At 40.9% G+C, this 23,950-nt stretch overlaps 5 protein-coding genes across 5 annotated transcripts; all 5 read right to left on the minus strand.

The window, feature by feature from the left end:
- Positions 1 to 354: 354 nt before the first annotated feature.
- LOC135937968 (zinc finger protein 569-like) lies at positions 355 to 3,131 on the minus strand. The gene is made up of 3 exons (XM_065481373.1): positions 1,953 to 3,131; positions 1,802 to 1,896; positions 355 to 1,737 (listed from the first exon to the last, which is right to left on the minus strand). Exons 1-3 carry the CDS (start codon positions 2,189 to 2,191, stop codon positions 494 to 496), a joined length of 1,578 nt encoding a protein of 525 aa, XP_065337445.1. The 5' UTR covers positions 2,192 to 3,131; the 3' UTR covers positions 355 to 493.
- A 460-nt stretch (positions 3,132 to 3,591) lies between these two features.
- LOC135946483 (zinc finger protein 182-like) lies at positions 3,592 to 5,941 on the minus strand. Its single transcript, XM_065494712.1, has 3 exons — positions 5,078 to 5,941; positions 4,927 to 5,021; positions 3,592 to 4,864 (listed from the first exon to the last, which is right to left on the minus strand). The coding sequence occupies exons 1-3, from the start codon at positions 5,314 to 5,316 to the stop codon at positions 3,618 to 3,620; spliced, it is 1,581 nt and encodes a 526-aa protein (XP_065350784.1). The 5' UTR covers positions 5,317 to 5,941; the 3' UTR covers positions 3,592 to 3,617.
- Positions 5,942 to 6,360: 419 nt separating this feature from the next.
- Positions 6,361 to 8,237, minus strand: LOC135937969 (oocyte zinc finger protein XlCOF6-like). The gene is made up of 3 exons (XM_065481388.1): positions 7,851 to 8,237; positions 7,698 to 7,792; positions 6,361 to 7,641 (listed from the first exon to the last, which is right to left on the minus strand). Exons 1-3 carry the CDS (start codon positions 8,087 to 8,089, stop codon positions 6,566 to 6,568), a joined length of 1,410 nt encoding a protein of 469 aa, XP_065337460.1. The 5' UTR covers positions 8,090 to 8,237; the 3' UTR covers positions 6,361 to 6,565.
- A 736-nt stretch (positions 8,238 to 8,973) lies between these two features.
- Positions 8,974 to 10,978, minus strand: LOC135946830 (zinc finger protein 490-like). The gene is made up of 3 exons (XM_065495250.1): positions 10,601 to 10,978; positions 10,450 to 10,544; positions 8,974 to 10,385 (listed from the first exon to the last, which is right to left on the minus strand). The coding sequence occupies exons 1-3, from the start codon at positions 10,846 to 10,848 to the stop codon at positions 9,226 to 9,228; spliced, it is 1,503 nt and encodes a 500-aa protein (XP_065351322.1). The 5' UTR covers positions 10,849 to 10,978; the 3' UTR covers positions 8,974 to 9,225.
- Positions 10,979 to 19,689: 8,711 nt separating this feature from the next.
- On the minus strand, positions 19,690 to 20,705 carry LOC135942974 (uncharacterized). The gene is made up of 2 exons (XM_065489346.1): positions 19,865 to 20,705; positions 19,690 to 19,807 (listed from the first exon to the last, which is right to left on the minus strand). The coding sequence occupies exons 1-2, from the start codon at positions 20,134 to 20,136 to the stop codon at positions 19,690 to 19,692; spliced, it is 390 nt and encodes a 129-aa protein (XP_065345418.1). The 5' UTR covers positions 20,137 to 20,705.
- Between the last annotated feature and the right edge of the window lie 3,245 nt (positions 20,706 to 23,950).

Consider the following 23,950-nt stretch of genomic DNA (forward strand, 5'->3'; position numbering starts at 1 on the left):
AAGTCAGTGGCCAAACTGCCCGACTGGAAGCTGTTGGCGCGCGATGTGGCCACAGATAACCAGGTGGCCGCCCTCGCCCGCACCCACGTCGAACTCACCTCGCAACTGGCGGCCGAACTGTGGACCTGAGGAGGCTTCTTCCACGAGCAGACCGACCCCGTGTCTTCGGCGCCTCGCCCCCGCAGACAACCTCCGACGGCCCCTTCACATTTGTCGCCCCCGAGCTGCCCGAGGAGACCTTTTTTTGAATGACCCGTTTTTTACTATGAAAATTGCAGAGTGAGCATAATGAGGTGTTGAAAAATATATAACCAATAATATTTTATTGTAATTTGAATAATGAATATATATTAGATTCAAATTGAATTTCACAAATGTTTTTTTACACTAAACAGCTATTACAAAAATTGAAACTGGAGCAGAATTATCCTGCTTAGTTTCTTTTTATTAAACATTTTTAAAGCAACTTTTAAGATTAAAGCTTTTCATTTTTTTATTTATCAATGTGCATCCTGACAATATGAGCACACAAACCTTTCCTACTCCTATAAACTTTTGGGCACTTGTCACAAAAGAGATTATTACCCTCCAGACAGATATGATTTGCAAGAAGTCCTGAGCACTTGAATTTGAACTCGCAGTGGCGGCAAGTCTTTACTTTCCGGTGAAATAATATGTTTTGATTGCTTATTTCCTTGGCACATTCTGCGCAACGAACGTATTTGTGCGATCTCTCCTTGTGACTCTTAAGAATAGATTTCGAGCCAAACAATTTGTTGCAATCTCCACACTTAATGATCTTTGGTAAATGTCTGTATTGCATGTGCCACGCCATGCGGCCCGTTTCAAATGTGGAATAGTCGCAATGGTCGCAGCGAAAACTCGCGGTTTTGCTGTGAAATTTTCTCACGTGGCGATTGAACTTCAAATACACGTTGAACGATTCTCCACACTCTTTGCAAATATAGGGGTTTTGTTTGCAGCTCTTCCGATGCAGTTGATACAAACCCGAGCACTTGAATTTGAGTTTGCATTTGGTGCAAAGCGATAGCCTTCTGTGGACTGCCTTGTATGCGAGAGAAACGTCCTGGCCACAAGATTTGCACTTGTCGAATCTATGAAATTGATTGTTGTGATAATTAACCAGGTATTTTGAGCCGAAACTGGCTTCGCAGCTGTCGCATTTGAACATCTTTGGCAAGTGCTTCCATTGTTGGTGTAGCCTTAACCTAAACTTCTTAGTGGTGAAATAATCGCAATGCTTGCACTGGAAAAGATCTTGATTTATGCCTTGTTTGTGAAACGAGTTGATGTGGAGAATCATTTCAGACTTGGATTTGAAGTAATCTTGGCAGCCAACACGCGAGCACGCAACCAGTTCTGGATGCATGCGTTTCATGTGCGTCCTCCACAATATTCTTGAGGAATACAATTTGCTGTTTCGACAAAATTTGCAACGTATTTTGCCGCTTTCGCATGGTTTGTTTCGTTTCTCGTGAAGATCCTGCTGCATGTGCAGCTCTTTTTCCTCCACAGTGTGAAAGTAAGTCGTGCAGCCCCGAATTCCGCATTTGATGGCATCTCTGTGCATCAGTTTGACGTGCTGCATCAGATAGTCGTATCTCTTGCCGCAGTAAAAACACACCTCACTGCCGTATTTCCTCTTAGGGATTTTCTTTTCGTATTTGGCAAGATCAATCTCCTCCAACTGCACCCAACACTGTTCTACTTCTCCGACTGTAACATTCAAACAATAGATATCACTCTGATGAATTTAATTTTATTAAAAACACCCAAGTACCTGAATAATTCTCCCGCAGCACCTTTGCGTTTTCGTCCAAATCAAGGTTTTTGGGCCACCAAGCAACAGCCTCGTCTCCAGACTCGTCCCCAAACCTAAAACATGCGTCAATATTAAAATACTGCAACTTAATATGCTCGGAAAAACTCACTCTGCCTGCCAGATGCAAAAATAGCAGATCAAAGCGTCTTCTTCGACCACGTCCGGCAGGTTTTCGTCTTCTTCCGTCAGGTTCATGACCTCCATGGCCCATTTCCTCAGCTTGAACCTGTCCACCTGCGACGCGAGGACGTGGCCGTCCGACGTCGGACACTCGCACAGTCTGCACAGCGGCTTTTGAATCGGAGTTTTTCCTACTTGACTCCTTAAGCTCATTGAACGTCTCTCCATCTCCGTGTCTCCGTCCAAAACTGATTAAAGCGTTAAATTTCAATGCTCCGTGCCCAGATCCTTGATTGTATTGGGTCGGCAGTCATAAATAAGTAAATTTTTCTCACGCGGAACTTTTGATGCATACCATGCACATTGCACTGTGAAGTCGTGTGTTTACTGTGTTTACAAATGGCACCGCCCCCGTTCGCAGTGGTGTGTGCGACAAGGAGAGGAAAATTAAGGATTGGTATTTCTCTTTTCCAACATTTGTAATTCTTTTCCTCACTTTTTCAATTGAATTACTTTTTAGTCGAGAAAATTTATAAATCAGCTAGAGATTTAATTTAAAACTTAAAAATTTGAGTAAAGTTTTGAACTCCTTTTCTAAACTCAATCTAGTTTTAGGAACAACCAATCAGCGTTCAGTTTGCTTTGATTGGCGCTAACTCCAGATATCTTAAATCTTAACTCTTTAGAATTATCTCCATATTTGTAGTTCTTTTTACGCTTCGAGATTCGGGACATAATGAAACCGCGGGAGAATGGTACATTCACGTTTTCATCTTCTGTAAAAGGTAGAGACTATACATCAGAGATCTGAGCCACCCAAATTTTGATCGGCGGTTGTTGGTTTTCGAGCTCCAAGCCAAAAGAGACATCGGCAGCTGTTTGGGAAAATTTCGTTGGCCGACTTTCCGATTCTTTCCGGAACACATATAATGCTTTTTTAATGGAGATTAAAAATTCTCTTTGAAGTTGAGCAAATAATGAGCAGTGGAAATCGAGTTCTGCGTATGAAAAGTGGACTCTTGACTGTGTCCCCATTCCTGAGCTTCAAACTTGGAATTTCTCCATCTATTAACAACCAAATTTAAGCGAACATAAGTGTCGCCTAAAAATTTAAACGCCAAAAGTCCCGTTCAACCTACGTTCCAAATTTAAAAGTCAAATTCGCCAGGAACTGCTCATCGGAATTCCTGTCCCGAAAAAAATACCCGATCCCGCCCCGATTCTCATATAACGACCGCTTTTTCTTCTGCTCGGGATCAGAAATTTTCCGGGAAACGAAATATTTCCCGGTCCCGATGGACGCTCTGCTCGCAGCTGGCCGCCGAACTGAGGAGGATTAGCTACGGCTTCTTCCACGAACAGGCTGCCACCGCTGCAGCCTCCGACACGTTTGTCGCCCCCCGAGCTGCCAAAGGAGACTCTTTTTTAAATGCCCTGTTTATTGCTGTGAAAATATCAGACAGAACATAATGAGGCGCTTAAATATATTAAATCAAAAAATTTTAATGAAATTTAAATAGTGAATATATTTTTAGATTCAAATTAAACTTCACACATTGTTTTTACTCAAAATTGAAACTGCAGCCAAATTAACCTGGTTATTTTTTTTCAATTTGAACGCGACATTTTTTTAGAATAAAGCCTTTTATTTTAATTACACGTCAAAGTGCTTCCTGACAATATGATTATACAAACTGGTCCTGTTCCTATAAATTTTTGGACACTTGTCACAATATAAATTATTACCCTGCGGACAGTCATGCATTGCAACAAGTCCTAAGCAATTTAACGTGCCCTTGCACTGGCAACAAGTCTTTACTGTCCGGTGTCTTAACAAGTCTTGACGGCTTATCATCTGCGCACATTCTGTGCAACGAACGTATTCATGTCGCATGTATTTGTGTTTCTTGAGAAATGATTCAGATGCAAACAAATGGTTGCACTCTCCACACTTGATCGTCTTTGGTAAATGTCTGTATTGCATGTGCCTCGCCATTTGTACCTTTTCAAATGTGGAATAGTCGCAATGGTCGCAGCGAATATTTGGGGTTTTGGGGTGAAATTTTCCCACGTGGCGATTCAACTTCCAACGCACGTTGAACGATTCTCCACACTCCTCGCAAATATAGGGGGCTTGTTTGCAGCTCTTCATATGCAGTTGAAACAGACCCGAGCACTTGAATTTGAGTTTGCATTTGGAGCAAACCGATGGCCTTCTGTGGGGTGCATTTTGTCCGCGAGCAACGTCCTGGCCACAAGATTCGCACTTGTCGAATGTATGACAATTTTTGTAGTGAATGATAACCAGGTCTTTCGAGCCAAATCTGGCGTCGCAGCTATCACATTTGAACCTCTTTGGGAAGTGCTTCGCCTGTTGGTGTAGCACCATGAAGTCCTTCCTCGTTGTGAAATAATCGCAAAGCTTGCACTCAAAAAGATCTTGATTTATGCCTTTTTTGTGAAACGAGTTGACATGGAGCATCATTTCAGGCTTCGATTTGAAGTACTCAATGCAGCCTAAACGCGAGCACGCCACCTGTTTTGGATGCTTGCGTCTCATGTGCTCCCTCCACGATTTTACTTTGGAATACAATTTGATGATTACACAAAAATTGCAGCGAAAATTCTTGCTATCGCATGGTTTTTCACGTTTCTTGTGAAAATCATGCTGCATGTGCTGCTCTTTTTCCTCCACAGTGTGAAAGTAAATTGTGCAGCCCCGAATTCCGCATTTGATAGCTTCTTTGTGCATGTATTTGACGTGACGTGTCAGCTGGTCGTATCTCTTTCCACAGTAAAGACACACTTTACTGCCACATTTCCTCTTTTTAGGGATTTCCTTTTCGTATTTGGCCAGATCAACCTCTTCCAACTGCACCCAACACTGTTCAACTTCTCCAACTGTAAAATTTAAGAGAATAGAAAAAGCCATGATGAAATTTTTATTAAATATGCTAATATACCCGAATAACTCTCCCGCAGTACCCTGGCGTTTTCTTCCAAATCAAGGTTTTTCGGCCACCAAGCCACAGCTTCGTCTCCAGACTCATCCCCAAACCTAAAAAAAAGCGTTAAAATCAAATTAAAATATTTAGGGCTCATGAAAAAACTCACTCTGCCTGCCAGATGCAAAAATAGCAGATCAAAGCGTCTTCTTCGACCACTTCCGGCAGGTTTTCGTCTTCTTCCGTCAGGTTCATGACCTCCATGGCCCATTTCCTCAGCTTGAACCTGTCCACCTGCGACGCGAGGACGTGGCCGTCCGACGTCGGACACTCGCACAGTCTGCACAGCGGCTTTTGAATCGGAGTTTTTCCTTCTTGACTCCTTAAGCTCCTTGATTGTCTCTCCATCTCAATGTCTCCGTCCAAAAAGGTTTAAGCGTTAAATTTCAATGGTCGGTGCCCAGTTTGTTGCTTTGTTTTGGGTCGGCAGTTATAATCAAGCTATTTTAATCATGCGGAACTCTTGCTGCATGCACTGTGAAGTCGTGTGTTTACAGTGTTTACTGTTTTTAAACGGCACCGCCCCCGTTCGCAGTGGTGTGTGCGACAAGGAGAAGAATATACGAATGGAATCTTTAGTTTTTCCACGTTTTTCAGTATTTTTCTCTTTACCATTTATATTAAATAAGTTATTTAGTCGATAGTTTTTAAACTAGCTTTAGATTTCTACTTTTAAATTTAAAAATTGAAGCTGTGATACCAACTCCTTTTCTTTACTCTCTCATAGTTCAAGATGCAACCAATCAGCGATCAGCGTTCTTTTATTGCTGCAACCTGATTGGCGTACTCCTGATATTTAAGAACTTTTATCTGATTAATAAATGTACGTTACGCACCGGGACATAATGAACGCGCTTTAATGATGCAACAGCGGTAGAATGGTGAATGGTACATCAACATATTATCATCTGTCAAGGGTAGACATCTTGCGAGATCTTAAGCCGCCCAAATTTTTATTTGATCGGACGGCTTCCAGGCTCTAGCGCTGCGCTTTTAACTGTTTTTGAAGTGGCTAATTTACCATTAGATGGCACATCAGGCTAATGGAAATGTAACAAAATGCGCGGAAGGGAAATTACTAGGTTGGAACGCCTCTTTTTCGACGCGTCTGATTGGCCGCTGGACCGTCTCCTGATTGGCCTGCATTATTTAGACGCCATATTGACTTCTGAACTGCGGGAATAAACTCAGATCGCAATCTGGACCCTGGCATTAAACAATATGTATAAGAAAAAAAGCATTAAAATTTAAAAGATTTTATTGTAATTTGATAATGAATAATAGATTTTTAGATTCAAAATAATTCAATTGCACAAAATACTTTTTAAACAAAACATCTACCAAATTTGAAAATGTAGCAAAATTATCTCGGTAAGATTTTATAATTTAGAACGCTACAATTTTTTAGAATAAGCTTTTTATTTTTTATATATCCATCAATGTGCATCCTGACTAATATTGATACAAACATGTCTTTATCACAATAGAAATTATTACACTGCAGACGAGACAGACATGCTTTTCAAGAGGTCCATCGCACTCTAATTTGCACTTGCCGTGGCGGCAATTCTTGATGATCCGATGTCGCAACATGGTTTTAACGGCGTATCTTATTCTGCGCACATTCTGCGCAACGAGCGGCTCCGTGCTGCACGTATGTGTGATGCTTGAGAAATTCCGTGACAAAAAATTTGTTGCAAAATACACACTTAATGATCTTTGGAAGATGTAAGGTTTGCATGTGCCGCTGCATCAGATATTTATCAAATGTAGAATAGTCGCAATGGTCGCAGTCAACACTCGGGAATTTTGTGCGAAGTTTTCTCACGTGGCGATTCAACCTTCTTATACTCCTGGTGAACGATTCTCCACTATTTTTGCGAATAACGACTTTTTGGCAGCTTTGCCTATGCAATTGAGACAAACCCGAGCACTTGAATTTGAGTTTGCATTTTTTGGAGCAAACCGATGACCTTGTGTGTTGTCTCTTGAGTCCGAGAGCCACGTCCAGGCCACAAAGTTTGCACACGTCGAACGTATGATGTTGTTTGTAGTGAAAATTAACCAAGAATTTTGAGCCATATCTGGCGTTGCAGCTGTCGCATTTGAACATCTTTGGGAAGTGCTTAGACTGTTGGTGTATACTCAAATGCTTCTTCTCGGCGGTAAAATACTCGCAATGCTCGCAATGCAAAAATTTTTGTTTTATGCCACGTTTGTGCCAGAAGTTAATATGGAGAATCATCTCAGGCTTGCATTTGAAGTACTCTTGGCAGCCATGATGCGTGCACGCCACCGGAAGTTCTGGATGCTTCCGATTCATGTGTTTTCTCCAAGAACTTACTGAGACATACGAATTGCAGTTTTCACAGAATTTGCGACTCATTTTGCTGCTTTCGTCAGGTTTGCTGTCCCGTTTCTCGTGTAAATAATGCTGCATGTAATGCTCTTTTTCCTCCTCGGCGTGAAAGTAAGTCGTGCAGCCCCGAATTCCGCATTTGATTGCTTCTTTGTGCATCTGTCTGATGTGCTCCACCAGTCGCTTGTATCTCTTGCCACAGTAAAGACAAACTGCACTGTCGCATTTCCTCTCCTCCTCCTCAGGGATTTCCTTTTCGTATTCGGGCAGATCAATCTCCTCCAACTGCACCCAACATTGTTCTACATCTCCAACTGTAAAATTTACGAGAATAGAAATAGCCATGATTTTTTTTTAAATGTGCAAGTACCTGAATAATTCTCCCGCAACACCCTAGCGTTTTCTTCCAAATCAAGGTTTTTGGGCCACCAAGCAACAGCCTCGTCTCCAGACTCATCCCCGAACCTAAAATACGCGTCAAAATTAAATAACTGCTATTTTATCACTTTGAATAATAACTCACTCTGCCTGCCAGATGCAAAAATAGCAGATCAAAGCGTCTTCTTCGACCACGTCCGGCAGGTTTTCATCTTCTTCCGTCAGGTTCATCACCTTCATTGCCCATTTCCTCAGCTTGAACCTGTCCACCTGCGACGCGAGGACGTGGCCGTCCGACGTCGGACACTCGCACAGTCTGCACAGCGGCTTTTGAATCGGAGTTTTTCCTACTTGACTCCTTAAGGTCCTTAAACGTCTCTCCATCTCCGTGTCTGCGTCCAAAAAGGTTTTAACCGTTAAATTTCTATGCCCAGTGCCTAGTTCCTTGATTGTATTGGGTCGGCAGTCATAATCAAGCTAATTTAATCATTTGGAAGTCGGAACTCTTGCTGCATGCACTGTGAAGTCGTGTGTTGTTTACTGTGTTAAGTGTTTACAAACGTCCCCGCCCCCGTTCGCAGTGGTGTGTGCGACAAGGAGAAGAAAAAATGAAGCTGGTATCTTTATTTTTTCCACGTTTTTCAGTATTTTTCTCTTTAACATTTATATTAAATAAGTCATTTAATCGATAGTTTCAAAAATAGCTTTAGATTTCTATTTATAAACTTAAAAATCCAAGTTATGAAATCAACTCCTTTTCTTAACTCTCTGTTTTTTCAAGAGGCAACCAATCAGCGTTCAGCGCTCTTTCATTGCTGCAATCTGATTGGCGTACTCCTGATATTTAAGAATTAACTGATTATTAAATGTACGTTACACGTCGGGACATAATGATCGCGCTCTAATGATTCAACAGAGGGAAAATGGTCCATCAACAATATCTTCTGTCAAGAGTAGACATTTTTTGAGATCTGAGCCACCCAAGTTTTGATTGGCGGCTGGCCTTCGAGCTCGGACGGCTTCCAGCCTCTAGGGCTGCGCTTTTAACTGTTTTTGAAGACAGCGCAATTCACAGCAAGTAGAGTCAAATTGTAAGATGCCCACAACTTGACTGCACAGCTTCATAATGAGCGAATATTGAAACTGAAAATTTCGACGCCATATTGATCTCGGACCAGCGGAAACAAACACAGATCGCAACCCTGACCTCGGTGTTAAAGAATTATTATCTAAGCAGAAAATTGTAATTTGAATAATAAACATTTTTTTGGATTCAAATTATTTATATCAAAAATATTTTTTTACACAAAAAACCCTACACAAGTTGAAACTGTAGCAAAATACCCGCAAAATGGACAATTTACTGGAAGGCTTTTATAACTTAATAAGCAACAGTTTTTTTTTCAGAATGTCACTATTAATTTTAACTATACATCAATATGCTTCTTGACATTATGGTAAAACAAGCTTGTCTTTTCCCTGTAAATTTTCGGGCACTTGTCACAAAAGAAATTATTGCTCTACAGACAGACATGCTTTGCAAGAAGTCCTGAGCACTTGAATTTGCACTTGCAGCGGCGGCAAGTCTTGATGGTCCGATGTTTAAACATGTTGTGACGGCTCATCTCCTTATCACATTCTGCGCAACGAACGTATTCGTGTCGCATGTGTTTGTGTTTCTTGAAAATACATTCAGAGGCAAACAATTGGTTGCACTCTCCACACTTAATCGTCTTTGGTAAATGTCTCCATTGCATGTGCTCCGCCATGCGGCCCTTTTCGAATGTGGAATAGTCGCAATGGTCGCAGCGTAACTTGATATTTTTGAAAAGAGTGTGAAATTTTCTCACGTGGTTATTCAACTTGTTACACACGTTGAACGATTCTCCACACTCTTTGCAACTGTAGGGGGCTTGTTTGCAGCTCTTCCTGTGCAATTGATACAAACCCGAGCACGTGAATTTGAGTTTGCATTTGGAGCAAACAGATGGTGTTCTGTGGTGTTCCTTGATTCCGTAAGCAACGTCCTGGCCACAAGATTTGCACACGTCGAAAGTATGAAATTTTTTGTAGTGCAATTTAACCAGGCATTTTGAGCCGAAACTTGCGTCGCATCCGTCGCATTTGAACGTCTGTGGCATGTGCTTGGCCTGTTCGTGTTTTCTCAACACGTATTTAGACGTGGTAAAATACTCGCAATGCTCACACTGGAAAAGATTTTGATTAGTGCCTCTATTGTGCCACGAGTTGATGTGGAGAATCATGTCAGGCTTGGATTTGAAGTACTCAATGCAGCCTACAAGCGAGCATGCCACTAGCTCTGGATGCTTGCGATTTATGTGCTGCCTGCGCGATTTTAGCGAAGAATACAATTTGCCGATTTCACAAAAATTGCAGCGAAAATTCTTGCTTTCGCATGGTTTTTCACGTTTCTTGTGTAAATAATGCTGCATGTGCTGCTCTTTTTCCTCCTTGGTGTGAAAGTAAGTCATGCAGCCCCAAATTCCACATTTAATGGCTTCTTTGTGCTTCTTCTTGACGTGACCCGCCAGCTGGGTATATCTCTTGCCGCAGTAAAAACAAACTCCACTGACGTACTTCCTCTTTTTAGGGATTTCCTTTTCGTATTTGGCCAGATCAACCTCTTCCAACTGCACCCAACACTGTTCAACTTCTCCAACTGTCAAATTTAAGAGAATAGAAATATAGCAATGATGAAATTTCTATTAAAAATGCTTAAGCACCTGAATAATTCTCCCGCAGCACCTTTGCGTTTTCTTCCAAATCAAGGTTTTTCGGCCACCAAGCCACAGCCTTGTCTCCAGACTCGTCCCCAAACCTAAGACACGCGTCAAAATTAAATAGCTGTAATTATATCATCTTGAAATAACTTACTCTGCCTGCCAGATGCAAAAATAGCAGATCAAAGCGTCTTCTTCGACCACGTCCGGCAGGTTTTTGTCTTCTTCCGTCAGGTTCATGACCTCCATGGCCCATTTCCTCAGCTTGAACCTGTCCACCTGCGATGCGTGGACGTGGCCGTCCGACGTCGGACACTCGCACAGTCTGCACAGCGACTTTTGAATCCGAGTTTTTCCTACTTGACTCCTTATTAAGCTCCTTGATTGTCTCTCCATCTCCATGTCTCCGTCCAAAAAGGTTTTAAAAGTGTTAAATTTCAATGCTCCGTGCCCAGCTCCTTGATTGTATTGGGTCGGCAGTCATAAATAAGTAAATTTTTCTCACGCGGAACTTTTGATGCATACAATGCACTGTGAAGTCGTGTGTTTTGTTTACAAACGGCACCGCCCCCGTTCGCAGTGGTGTGTGTGACAGGGAGAAGAAAGTATGAAACTGGTATCTTATGTTTTTCCACGTTTTCCAGTATTTTTCTCTTTACCATTTATATTAAATAAGTCATTTAGACGCTATTTTTTAAAATTGCTTTAGATTTTTTCTTTAAATCTTAAAAATTCGAGTTATTCTATAAACTCCTTATCTTAACTCTATCGGAATTTACGAGCCAGCCAATCAGCGTTCAGCGCGCTTTGATTGGCGTTCTTTCTGATAATGTCCTGGCCCCGGTAAAATTGCGCAACTTTCAATAACCAAATTTGAATTTCCTTGTTGCAAAAAAGGGTAAAAAATCAATTCGTCAGTGAAAATTATGGATCTTTTGTTATAAGAATCACGTTATTTTACAGCGCCCAGGAAGTAATGGAGCAACTGAATAGCAGATTGCGCCAATTTTGAAATGAGCCAAAAATCCACCAGTTTTGGGGTTGTTGCGAATATCTGCAACACAGCGTATACCAAAATACATGATTATTACCCTCCGACCCCTTGGCTTACAGCCCGCAGAACTGGAGCGTCTCAGTTGTCTCAGATATTATTTAATTCTTAATATTTTGCTCTAATTCCTCCATTGGCCAGGAGGCCCAAACAGGATCAGTCGAACTAAGATTTCCTCGTAAACAATTGATAAGTCCCGGAGCCAATCTTAATTATCTTAATTATTCAACGTCGAGAGCCACGCGAGGCCACAAGCCGAGAATAATCAGGACATGCCGCGGTTGTATCAATTTAAATCACTTTAAATAATATTCAATAAGCTTTAAGACAGAAAAGGCTGCCTTTAAGTGAGCCTTTAATTATGATGATATATTCAGATTTCTTTAATTATATTTTGCTCGTCAAGTGAAAGACAAACAGCGGAGAATTGTGCTTAGAAATTAAGTTGTTTGATTTTTATTATTCAGAGAGGAAAAGACTTTCAATCGTGAAATTGGCCATAATTACGTTACTCTGAAGTTAAGTTAACGCGGACGAGACTTTGAAAATAAAAGACAAATTGTTACTTTGACTGGCAAGGCAAAAGAGGGTCAACAAGTAGGCAGAGGCCAGGAAAACGTCTCCGTTCCGAGCCGGCGATAGCCACCTCGAAGCTTGGGGGTGGTTTGACACCTCTGGGGTGTCACGTGCCAGTCAGTGATGGGGAAAAATACAGTTTGGGGCGCCAAAGTTACTTTAAGTTAAACTGCGCTCGGCTGGTCGTTTTAGAAAAAATAAAAGAAAGACCAATTTTATACATAAAACTGTGTGTGGTTCTTGGGTAGCTGCTGCGGAGCGTCCGGCAGCCATCCTTAGGTTTGCAGGTGCATGTTGGGGCAAATCAGGTCGCCTGCCGCACCCACGTCGAGCTCACCTCGCAGCTGGCCGCCGAACTGAGGAGGCTTCTTCCATGAGCAGGTCGACCCTGGCTTCCTGAGCACCTCGCCCCCAGCGGCCGCCACTGCGGCCTCCGACGGCCCCATCACGTTTATCACCCCCGAGCTACTGCCCAAGGAGACCCTTTTGGAGGTTGCAAAATCGTTTTTACTGTGTAAATTGCAGAGAGAGCATAATTAGGGGTTTATGAATAATATATTTTCAATGAGATTATTTGGTGTTTTGAATATTGAATAAATTTTTAGATTCATATTTCACAAATTTGTTTTACTCAAAACACCTGCAAAAATTAAAACTGCAGCAAAATTATCCTGGAAAATTGTTTTAATTTAGCACGTTTTACAATTCTTTGGAAAAAGCTTTTCATTTCATTTATGCATCAATGTGCGTCCTGACAAAATGATTATACAAACTTGTCTTTTTCCTATAAATTTTCGTGCACTTGTCACAATGAAAATAATCCCCCTGCGGACAGACATGCTTTGCGAGAAGTCCTGAGCACTTAAATTTGCACTCGCAGTGGCGGCAAGTCTTCATGGTCCGATGTTTAAACATCTTTTGATGACTCATCTCCTGGGCACATTCTGCGCAACCAACGTATTCGTGTCGCATGTATTTGTGTTTCTTGAGAAATGATTTAGAGGCGAACAGTTGGTTGCAGTCTCCACACTTAATCGTCTTTGGAAAATAATTGCGTTGCATGTGCTCCATCATAGGATATTTATCAAATGTGGAAAAGTCGCAATGGTCGCAGTGAAAATTCGGGGTTTTGGTGTGGCACTTTCTCACGTGGCGATTCAACTTCCAACGCACGTTGAACGATTCTCCACACTCTTTGCAACTATAGGAGGCTTCTTTGCAGCTCTTCCTATGCAGTTGAAAGAAACCCAAGCACTTGAATTTGAGTTTGCATTTAGAGCAAATCGATGTCCTTCTGTGGCGTGCCTTGATTCCGTAAGCAACGTCCTGGCCACAATATTCGCACTTGTCGAATTTATGACATTGTTTGTAGTGAAAATTAACCAGGCATTTTGAGCCGAATTTGGAGTCGCAACTGTCGCATTTGAACTTCTTTGGCAAGTGCGTCGATTGTAGGTGTAGCCTCAAATTGGGCTTCTCAGTGGTAAAATACTCGCAATGCTCGCACTGCAAAAGATTTCGTTTTATGCCTTTTTTGTGCAACGAGTTGACATGGAGAATCATTTCAGACTTGGATTTGAAGTACTCAATGCAACCTACACGCGAGCACGCCACTAGTTCTGGATGAATGCGTCTCATGTGCTGCCTCCACAATGTTCTTGAGGAATATAATTTTCCATTTTCACAAAAATTGCAACGAAAATTCTTGCTTTCGCATGGTATTTCACGTTTGTCGTGTGCATCCTGCTGCATGTGCTGCTCTTTTTCCTCCTCGGTGTGAAAGTAAGTCGTGCATCCCCGAATTATGCATTTGATGGCTTCTTTGTGCTTCTTCTTGACGTGATCCGCCAGCTGGTTGTAAAAACAAACTCCACTGCAGTATTTCCTCTTATTAGGGATTTCCTTTTCGTATTTGGCCAGATCAATCTCCTCCAATTGCACCCAACACTGTTCTACTTCTCCAACTGTAAAATTTGGAGAATAGAAATTACGCCGTTGATTATTTTAATTAAAAATTCCCTACCTGAATAATTCTCCCGAAGAACCTTAGCATTTTCTTCCAAATCAAGGTTTTTCGGCCACCAAGCCACAGCTTCGTCTCCAGACTCGTCCCCAAACCTACAAAAACACGAGTCAAAATCAAAATAAATTTTATAGATAGGGAAATAACATACTCCGCCTGCCAGATGCAAAAATAGCAGATCAAAGCGCCTTCTTCGACCACGTCCGGCAGGTTTTCGTCTTCATCCGTCAGGTTCATGACCTTCATGGCCCATTTCCTCAGCTTGAACCTGTCCACCTGCGACGCGAGGAAGTGACCGTCCGACGTCGGACACTCGCACAGTCTGCACAGCGCCTTTTGAATGGTAGGTTTTGATTCTCCGACTCTTGGTGGCTGCATGTCTTGACTCCTTAAGCTTCTGGAATTACGTTCCATGTTTCCACCCAAAAAGGTTTTAAGCAATAATTGCCAATGCCCAGTTCCTGATTGGGTCGGCACGGCTGTCGTAAACAAGCGAATTTTTCCACGCGGTATCTGCTGCTTGCATTATTTGCATCTTCTTGTGAAGCAGTGAAGCCATGTGTTTACAAGCAACACCTCTGGCCCCCCGTTTGCGTTCGCTGTGGTGTGTGCAACAAGGAGAAAAAAGTAAGTACTAACCTGTATCTCTGTTTTTCCTTGTTTTTTATTGCTATTAGATTTACATTTTGTATTAGATTGCTCATTTAGTTTAGTAAATTTAGAATAGCCTTCGATTTATACTTTAAGACTTCAAAATTCGAGTTGTTCTCTTAACTCCGTATCTTTCTGCTTCAGGCGACAGTAGAGACATCTGCTCTTACCCAGCAAAAGCAGTTAATCTTAACACAAAGTTAGAAAAAGTCACGTGACTCGATCCACCAACATCATTGGCTGATATAAGCAAAGCAGTCGATCATATCTCATGCTTCTCTCTTCTTCTTAATTCAAGCAGTGCGTGCTTGCTCTTGGCCAATGGGATGGCGGGATTGAGTCACGTGACTACTGGTACTGTCTGTGCCATCTGTTGTGTGCTTCACTGCTCTTTCTGGATGTGAGAAGATGTCTACTCTTGCGACTAGCTGATTTCTCAGGCGAAAGGGGGCACTCTTATCGAATGCGAATTGTGTTTCGTTTGACAACCTTCCCTTTTAATGCATGAAGACTCCAAAAAATTGCGTTTTGCATTTATTCAAAGATTCATGAGAGGTTTTTACTGCAGAATATGGAAGCCATTTTTCGAAATTCAATGTTCTATACTTTATTTCTTTCAATTCTCTTCAAATGAAAATTCTTGGGTTTATCTATTGAATTATAGACTTGAAGCCGCGTTTTAAAAATGATTTTTAAAAAATGGAACAAATTTACTGCTTTTTTCATTTTGTTAGGAATATGGTCGAGTTAAAACATTCAAATTTTAAAGTTGAAATAACTTTTAATAAAATATACCACTCAATAAGCTTTACACAAGTCTAATTATTGAGTCCGCATCTGCTCGTTTTCCACCTGTGAACAAGAGAAAACAAGAAACTTTGCAACACGACTAGGACTCATTAGTGGTACCGGTGTCCCGATTGTTGTATGTTTATTGATGTTTGTTGTTCATGACTCATAACATTTCGTTCCAGTAAAGAAAATTACATGAACAAAGGCAAAAAATGACAAGCAGGATGTGCATTAAACGCGCGAAACAAAAGGTTGATTCGACGTTGTCTCGCGCCGTTGAGTAGTTGAAAATTAAAATCACATTCACAAACACTTTAAAAGTTGCACCACAGGGACTACTGTTCTCTCTCGCAAAAGGGTGGAAATTTTAATGCATCACAGTCTTTCAAAATTAGTGGCAGGTCGTTCCAGGGCTTGCATATCCTGTAAGAAAAGGCGCTGTTCTTGCCGGGGGCGGCAGGAGGCGCGGATGTGCAGCGCTGTCGTCTCGCAGGGCGCGCCCCTGAATGATTCTTGCTCTCGCGTTGAAATCTGTATTGGTTCCCGCTGGTCAGAAGTCAATATGGCGTCGAAATAAAGGAGGCCAATCAGGAGACAGTCCAGCGGCCAGTCAGAAGCGTCAAAAACGAGGCGTGCCGACCTAAGAATTTCATTCCCGTGATTATTTTACATTTCCATCAGCCTGATGTGCCATCAAACGGTTGATTCGTTCCTATTAAACTGTGTATGACATATAATATTGAATTAGTTAAAATTGGTTTTCCCTTTATCCTGAGATGTGTACAGATTTTTATATTCCTTTGAGATCAATTCGACCCTTTGCTTGTTCAATTCGATATAATTACGCATAAAATCACCAGAGTATTTCATCATCCAAATCTAAAACATACAAAAAACGCCGCGTTGAAATATCATCACACAAATTCAGGATATTTTGCAAACAAACCTGGAATCTTTTGCGCTCATCGAGTTCCAGGATGACATCTGCGAGAAGAGCAATGACAATCTCGATATTGTCATAATCTATTCCAGAATACGAACTAATGAAGCATGTATTCCATAGATTTTTGAGGATTCTCAAAACCAAGCCATAGTAGTTCACGGAGAGGACTCCTTCATAGAGCTCGTGATCAAGGATGACGATCTTAGCCAATAACAGAGCTGCAGCGGCTAGCAGTGATGGACGCACACCAAACAACCTGTCGTCGCTCATCAGGCTCAACTCAAGCAGGTACTTGGCGGTCATGTAATCAATGACAAGAGCCTCGGCAACAGTTACAAAGAGCCAAAGGTACTCAAACGAAATCGGCTGTCCAATCCTACAGCCAGCCTTTAAGAGCAGTAAAATAAAACACGTCCTTTCCCAGTGGTGTCATGCGACTAACTATAACTATATTGTCAATGTTGCCAACTTACAGTCATACAATTATTTAGTAATCAGGCTTGCCAAGTACCTTACAATTTTTTTGGGAAAAATCAATATAATAGGATAATTTATTCAAGAATTATCTCTGGTTTTTTTTTTCATTTTAATAATTCAAATGATTTCCAGAGGCAAACTCGGACTCGGACTCTCTCTTGTGTCTATCAGAGACTGCGTATAATACAAAGAAACTTTTATTTTATTTTCAAGGACAGATTCATTATGGTTACCATGTGCGAAAATTTCAAATTTATCTGATAATTAAAAACGTACGTAAAATGATAATTGAGCGAAGTCAAGTTGCGCGCCAACAGGAAGCGGCAGCGTGCCACGCCCCCCTCTGTTGGCCAGCAGCGCTGGGTGCTGACCAATCAGATTGTTTTTGCCTATTTCCTCCGAACTTTACAGTGCTAGACCACTGATTTGGAATCTTCTCATCGAGATCTATTGGACAGCCAGAGACTTTTTTGGGGGGAAATGCGGAATTTCAGTAAAAATCGGGATTGCAAGATAACGTTGAGAATTCTCCATTGATCTATCTCTATATATTTTCTCCAATAATACGTTTTTATATGTGGAATTTAAACTATGTATTTGTTACGATTTTACAAGCAATAATATTTTAGTTTTTAAACGAAAGTCTTTGTTGCGTCTATTGTTAAAAGTTCAAATAAGCTACTTTGTTTATAAAATTTAGTTTATTATTTTAACGTAAAAATAAAATGGCCAAAAAATATTTTGAAATCCAAATTTTCATCACAATTCGGCGCAAATTTTTTGGTTTAGTTTTCAGTGTTAATTTTATTTTAAATCTAATTTTTACAAACAAACATCTGATTTACACTGCTCTCGTGGATCATATTATTTAAAATTAAATGCAATTATTTCGGTTTATTAGTAAAAAGTCTTAAATAAGAAAAGCTTTTAAAAAACCGCGTAGCATGATGAAAATGAACAAATAAATCGGCATAATTTTCTAGAATCTTCAAAACGCTTCTCAAAATTAAAATTGGATTTTTTCAAATATTTAATTTAATAAAATAAATGTCTAATATATTTCATAAAATTACACAGTTCTTTCACAGATAGGTGGCTATATCAACAAATCCCATAAATTAATTCAATTCTTTCATGATTTTGTGCATCTTTACGATCGTTGCGAAATGAGGAAAAATAATTCCAAAATTTACTCTATAGGGAGAGAAATTTTTGATTAACAAGAATTTTAGCTCATATTCTCTTAAAATATATATATATATATATATATATATATATATATATATATATATATATATATATTATAATCCATTGATTTGAATATATTTTTAGATTCCAAAGAGTTAAATTTCAGAAGAATTTTTTACACTAAACAAAACAAAATATACTGAAGTTTTTTTCAATTTAACACGCTTCAATTTTTTAGAATAACGCTTTTTTCGTTTTATTTATTGATTAATGTGCATCCTGACAAAATGGTGATAAAAACCTTTCCTTTTCCTAAACATTTTCGGGCACTTGTCACAATAGAAAAAATTACCCTGCGGACAGACATGCTTTTCAAGAAGTCCTGAGCACTTGAATTTGCACTTGCAGTGGCGGCAAGTCTTGATGGACCGATGTTCATACATGGCTCGACGGCTCATCTCGTTATCACATTCTGCGCAACGAACGTATTTGTGCGATCTGTACTTGTGAATCTTGAGAATGGATTCTGAGCCAAACAATTTGTTGCAATCCGCACACTTAATCGCCTTTGGGAGATGCATGTATTGCATGTGCCGCAGCATGTATCTCTTTTCAAAAGTAGAAAAGTCGCAATGGTCGCAGCGGAAATTAGGGGTTTTGCTGTGAAATTTTCTCACGTGGTGATTCAACTTCAAACCCATGTTGAACGATTCTCCACACTCTTTGCAAATATAGGGGTTTTGTTTGCAGCTCTTCCGATGCAGTTGATACAAACCAGAGCACTCGAATTTGATTTTGCATTTGGAGCAAACAGATGGCTTTCTGTGCTGTTTCTTGAGTCCGAGAGCCACGTCCAGGCCACAAGATTTGCACTTGTTGAACGTATGATATTGTTTGTTGTGAATAGTAACCAGGAATTTTGAGCCGAATTTGGAGTCGCAACTGTCGCATTTGAACATCTTTGGGAAGTGCTTCGCCTGTTGGTGTTTACTCAAAATGAGCTTCTCAGTGGTAAAATACTCGCAATGCTCGCACTGCAAAAGATTTCGTTTTATGCCTTTTTTGTGCAACGAGTTGACATGGAGAATCATTTCAGACTTGGATTTGAAATACTCTTTGCAGCCGTAATGCGCGCACGCCACCAGTTCTGGATGAATGCGTCTCATGTGCTGCTTCCACAATGTTCTTGAGGAATATAATTTTCCATTTTCACAAAAATTGCAACGAAAATTCTTGCTTTCGTATGGTTTTTCACGTTTGTCGTGTAAATCTTGCTGCATGTGCAGCTCTTTTTCCTCCACGGTGTGAAAGTAAGTCATGCAGCCCCGAATTCCGCATTTGATGGCTTCTTTGTGCATTCGTTTGACGTGTTGTGTCAGCTGGTCGTATCTCTTTCCACAGTAAAGACACACTTTACTGCCACATTTCCTCTTTTTAGGGATTTCCTTTTCGTATTTGGCCAGATCAATCTCCTCCAACTGCACCCAGCACTGTTCTACTTCTCCAACTGTAAAATGTGGAGAATAAATATGACACCGTTGATTATTTTAATAAAAATTCCCTACCTGAATAATTCTCGCGAAGCACCTTTGCGTTTTCTTCTAAATCAAGGTTTTTCGGCCACCAAGCCACAGCCTCGTCTCCAGACTCATCCCCAAACCTACAAAAACACGCGTCAAAATCAAAATAAATTGTATAGATAGTGAAATAAACATACTCTGCCTGCCAGATGCAAAAATAGCAGATCAAAGCGTCTTCTTCGACCACGTCCGGCAGGTTTTCGTCTTCTTCCGTCAGGTTCATGACCTGCATGGCCCATTTCCTCAGCTTGAACCTGTCCACCTGCGACGCGAGGACGTGGCCGTCCGACGTCGGACACTCGCACAGTCTGCACAGTGGCTTTTGAATGGCAGGTTTTGCTTCTCCGACTCTTGGCAGCTGCGGAGGCTGCATCTCTCGTATCCTTCTGGTTCTGCAATGTCTCTCCATGTCTCTACCGAAAAAGATTTTTAGCGTTATTTTTCATTGCCCAGTTAGTTCCTGATTGGGTCGGCAATTATTAACAAGCAAATGATTTCAGGCGGAACGCGGAATTCTTGCTGCATGTGCATGCACTGTGAAGTCATGTGTTTACTGTTTACAAACGACACCGCTCCCGATTGCAGAGGTGTGTGCGACAAGGAGAAGAACATTTGAAACTGGTATTTTTTTTCGGTATTTTTCTCTTTGCCATTTATATTAAATAAGTCATTTAGACAATATTTTCAAAAATAGATTCAGATTTCTACTTTAAAACTTTAAAACTTAAAAATTCAAGTTCAATATCAACTCCTTTTCTTAATTATCTCATGTTTGTAGAGGCAACCAATCAGCGTCCAGCGCTCTTTGATTGCTGCAATCTAATTGGCGTACTCCTGATATTTTACGATGCTTCTGAGGCGATTCCTTTCTTATTGTCAGCTTTAATAATCCCATAAATTTAGTTTTAGCTTTATTTTGCTAGTCATGTTCAACATTTCTTGCCCGCGGCGCTGGCCCTCTTTTCTTTGCAGGGCGCGCCATCAAATTTAAGAAAAGAGCTTTTGGGCTCTGAAAAGAACAAAAATCAAACTATAGTTTGGGCCCGAGATTGGCTCCCAAAGGTCAAAACATGCGCTCTGAATAATGTACAAAAATGCGTTAGCTTATTAAGCAGCAGAGGCAACAGAAGCGTGAGTTCCACGCCCCCTATGATCGATGAGACTGCCGTATTTAGTGAAGATTAAGGATAGTAGAGACTAGGAGGCGACATTCGGTATCAGAGCTGATACCCTACTATATGCACGCCAGCTTTATTTGCACGGTGTTAGTATGTTGCTAAGCAACGCGACACGCGACTGATTCCTAGTAAACAATCAGTCTAACAATGGGTCGCAATCTCGAAAATAGCAGGAAAGCCCCAAAATCTCGCGTTCGGGACGGATACAGACCTTCGGACAGTCGGATGGATCGCCAATAACAGCAAAAGTCTTCAGGTTAGTCTGTTTGTGTTTGCACACCTGGTGCACACTAGACGAGAAGCTTGTTTAGCTCACTTACTATTATGACTCGCGGCTGACACTTTTGCTGTTATTGGCGATCCATCCGACTGTCCGACTGTCCCGAACGCGAGATTTTGGGGCTTTCCTGCTATTTTCGAGATTGCGACCCATTGTTAGACTGATTGTTTACTAGGAATCAGTCGCGTTGCTTAGCAACATACTAACACCGTGCAAATAAAGCTGGCGTGCATATAGTGGGGTATCAGCTCTGATACCGAATGTCGCCTCCTATAGTCTCTACTCTCCTTAGTGAAGATGAATGATTGATGATTTTAAATCCGATCAATTCACTCTCCAAATAAAAAACCTAATTTTTGGACTGTTATTTAGTGGGGAATAAAAGAGCAGGTGTGCTCTGTCGCTTATTCCATTTTAAATCCGGTCAATTCATTCTCTAAATAAAACCTTCATTTTTGTACTCTAATTATAAGTAAGGATATACGCTTTCCCGTCTCTGCTTTTCTCTGAAAAGCTGGCTAGTTCATGCCGACCATGTCCTCTAGCCAATTTTCAAATCGGCCGAAGCGAGGCTTGCTATTAGTACTTAAAAAAATCGCCTCATATTATTTCACAGGTATGAAATATATTTTATGAATATTTACTCATGAAATTCCAGTTCTGTTTCTTACCTGTTGGTACTTGTTCAGAGGGGGAGAGATCACAGCAGACGCGTAGAGAGCGAGTGAGGGTGGAAACACGACTGACAATGAGTTGCTGCTTTTGCATTTACATGAGAATTAAGGGGCGTCTTTTCAGTGCCTAGAGCGTTGACCCTGAATCATCCCCCTTTTTCGCTGCGACGCTCTCCCAATTTACCACCCACGCTCTTATTCTTCTGAATTCCTGCCTATTTTCGTGATCTGACAATGCGTTCTTTTTGCTCGTCCGCATTTTACTCTCCAACAAAGCGTGGATAAATGTTTCTCGAATATTCTCTCGTTATGCTTGCATGGTTTTTGCTTCACGCATTTTCTTTCCCTTTAGTTCCCGTCTTCATAATAAAAACGATTTTTACATTAAATAATAACAATGAAAAATAAAACAGTCTAAATTGGCTACAATCGTCTAAAAACGACTAATTTGGCTCTTAGAATAAACAGTCTAAATATGGTCGACTATTTTGGCCAAAAAAATTGTCTAAAATTCACAGCTCCGGATGATCAGATTAGGGTGTCATCACAGTTGAAAGAAATAGAGAACTTGATTAAAATATGAAAAGCAAGGAAAGAATTAAAAAATTTATGTTTTATGAATCCTAAAAACCAGGGCCGAACGGAGTTTTACTTCGCGCGCCCGAAAAAACAAGTTCGCGAGCGCCACCTCGTGGCGCTGAGCGAAAGCTGTTAAGGACCCTTTAGTGCCTATCCTTTAGTTAGGCGAGGTATAGGTTTGAGTCCACCGATTGGCTTCTGGGCAGAAACATCGACGTAATTGGCCAAGGAGACTGGGATGATCGACTTTGCATCCGTCGACAAGCATTTTTACAGCCATTCAGCCGTGGATAAGGCCGAAACTAAGCGTAAACGTGAAAAGAGGCGTGTGCATCAGTGAGCCTGCAGATGTTTGTTTACATCGTTTATACGCCCCGATTTCGGCTCGGCAAGGCCGTTAACGAGTCGATTTCGGCGCCGAAAACGTCGGCAATTAAGTGCCGACGTTTTACCGACAGGGTACGGCGTTTGGTGTCGGCGTTATCTCCTGCAAGTCCGTGGTAAATATGGTGGATATGAAGTTGTAAACCTTATTTGTGCACTCTCATTGTTAGCCAATAACAGAGCTGCAGCGGCTAGCAGTGATGGACGCACCCAAACAACCTGTCGTCGCTCATCAGGCTCAACTCAAGCAGGTACTTGGCGGTCATATATGTAATCAATGACAAGAGCCTCGGCAACAGTTACAAAGAGCCAAAGGTACTCAAACGAAATCGGCTGTCCAATCCTACAGCCAGCCTTTAAGAGCAGTGAAATAAAACACGTCCTTTCCCAGTGGTGTCATGCGATTAAGTATATTGTCAATGTTGCCAACTTACAGTCATACAATTATTTAGTAATCAGGCTTGCCAAGTACCTTACAATTTTTTTGGGAAAAATCAATATAATAAGATAATTTATTCAAGAATTATCTCTGGTTTTTTTTTCATTTTAATAATTTAAATGATTTCCAGAGGCAAACTCGGACTCGGACTCTCTCTTGTGTCTATCAGAGACTGCGTATAATACAAAGAAACTTTTATTTTATTTTCAAGGACAGATTCATTATGGTTACCATGTGCGAAAATTTCCAAAATTTCAAATTTATCTGATAATTAAAAACGTACGTAAAATGATAATTGAGCGAAGTCAAGTTGCGCGCCAACAGGAAGCGGCAGCGTGCCACGCCCCCCTCTGTTGGCCAGCAGCGCTGGGTGCTGACCAATCAGATTGTTTTTGCCAATTTTCTCCGAAATTTACAGTGCTAGACCACTGATTTGGAATCTTCTCATCCAGATCTATCGGACAGCCAGACTTTTTTTGGGGGAAATGTGGAATTTCAGTAAAAATCGCGATTGCAAGATAACGTTGAGAATTCTCCATTTATCTATCTCTATATTTTCTCCAATAATACGTTTTTATATGTGGAATTTAAACTATGTATTTGTTACGATTTTACAAGCAATAATATTTTAGTTTTTAAACGAAAGTCTTTTTGTTGCGTCTATTGTTAAAAGTTCAAATAAGCTACTT

The sequence above is a fragment of the Cloeon dipterum genome, chromosome 1, assembly GCF_949628265.1.
Source record: "Cloeon dipterum chromosome 1, ieCloDipt1.1, whole genome shotgun sequence".
NCBI lineage: Eukaryota > Metazoa > Arthropoda > Insecta > Ephemeroptera > Baetidae > Cloeon > Cloeon dipterum.

Coding starts and splice junctions, on each gene's coding strand:
- LOC135946830 (XM_065495250.1), bottom strand. CDS start 10,848: ATGGAGATGGAGAGACAATCAAGGAGCTTAATAAGGAGTCAAGTAGGA. Junction 10,545..10,600: donor TTTTGCATCTGGCAGGCAGA/GTAAGTTATTTC, acceptor CGCGTGTCTTAG/GTTTGGGGACGAGTCTGGAG. Junction 10,386..10,449: donor GCTGCGGGAGAATTATTCAG/GTGCTTAAGCAT, acceptor TAAATTTGACAG/TTGGAGAAGTTGAACAGTGT.
- LOC135937969 (XM_065481388.1), bottom strand. CDS start 8,089: ATGGAGAGACGTTTAAGGACCTTAAGGAGTCAAGTAGGAAAAACTCCG. Junction 7,793..7,850: donor TTTTGCATCTGGCAGGCAGA/GTGAGTTATTAT, acceptor CGCGTATTTTAG/GTTCGGGGATGAGTCTGGAG. Junction 7,642..7,697: donor GTTGCGGGAGAATTATTCAG/GTACTTGCACAT, acceptor TAAATTTTACAG/TTGGAGATGTAGAACAATGT.
- LOC135942974 (XM_065489346.1), bottom strand. CDS start 20,136: ATGGAGAGACATTGCAGAACCAGAAGGATACGAGAGATGCAGCCTCCG. Junction 19,808..19,864: donor TTTTGCATCTGGCAGGCAGA/GTATGTTTATTT, acceptor GTGTTTTTGTAG/GTTTGGGGATGAGTCTGGAG.
- LOC135946483 (XM_065494712.1), bottom strand. CDS start 5,316: ATGGAGAGACAATCAAGGAGCTTAAGGAGTCAAGAAGGAAAAACTCCG. Junction 5,022..5,077: donor TTTTGCATCTGGCAGGCAGA/GTGAGTTTTTTC, acceptor GCTTTTTTTTAG/GTTTGGGGATGAGTCTGGAG. Junction 4,865..4,926: donor ACTGCGGGAGAGTTATTCGG/GTATATTAGCAT, acceptor TAAATTTTACAG/TTGGAGAAGTTGAACAGTGT.
- LOC135937968 (XM_065481373.1), bottom strand. CDS start 2,191: ATGGAGAGACGTTCAATGAGCTTAAGGAGTCAAGTAGGAAAAACTCCG. Junction 1,897..1,952: donor TTTTGCATCTGGCAGGCAGA/GTGAGTTTTTCC, acceptor CGCATGTTTTAG/GTTTGGGGACGAGTCTGGAG. Junction 1,738..1,801: donor GCTGCGGGAGAATTATTCAG/GTACTTGGGTGT, acceptor TGAATGTTACAG/TCGGAGAAGTAGAACAGTGT.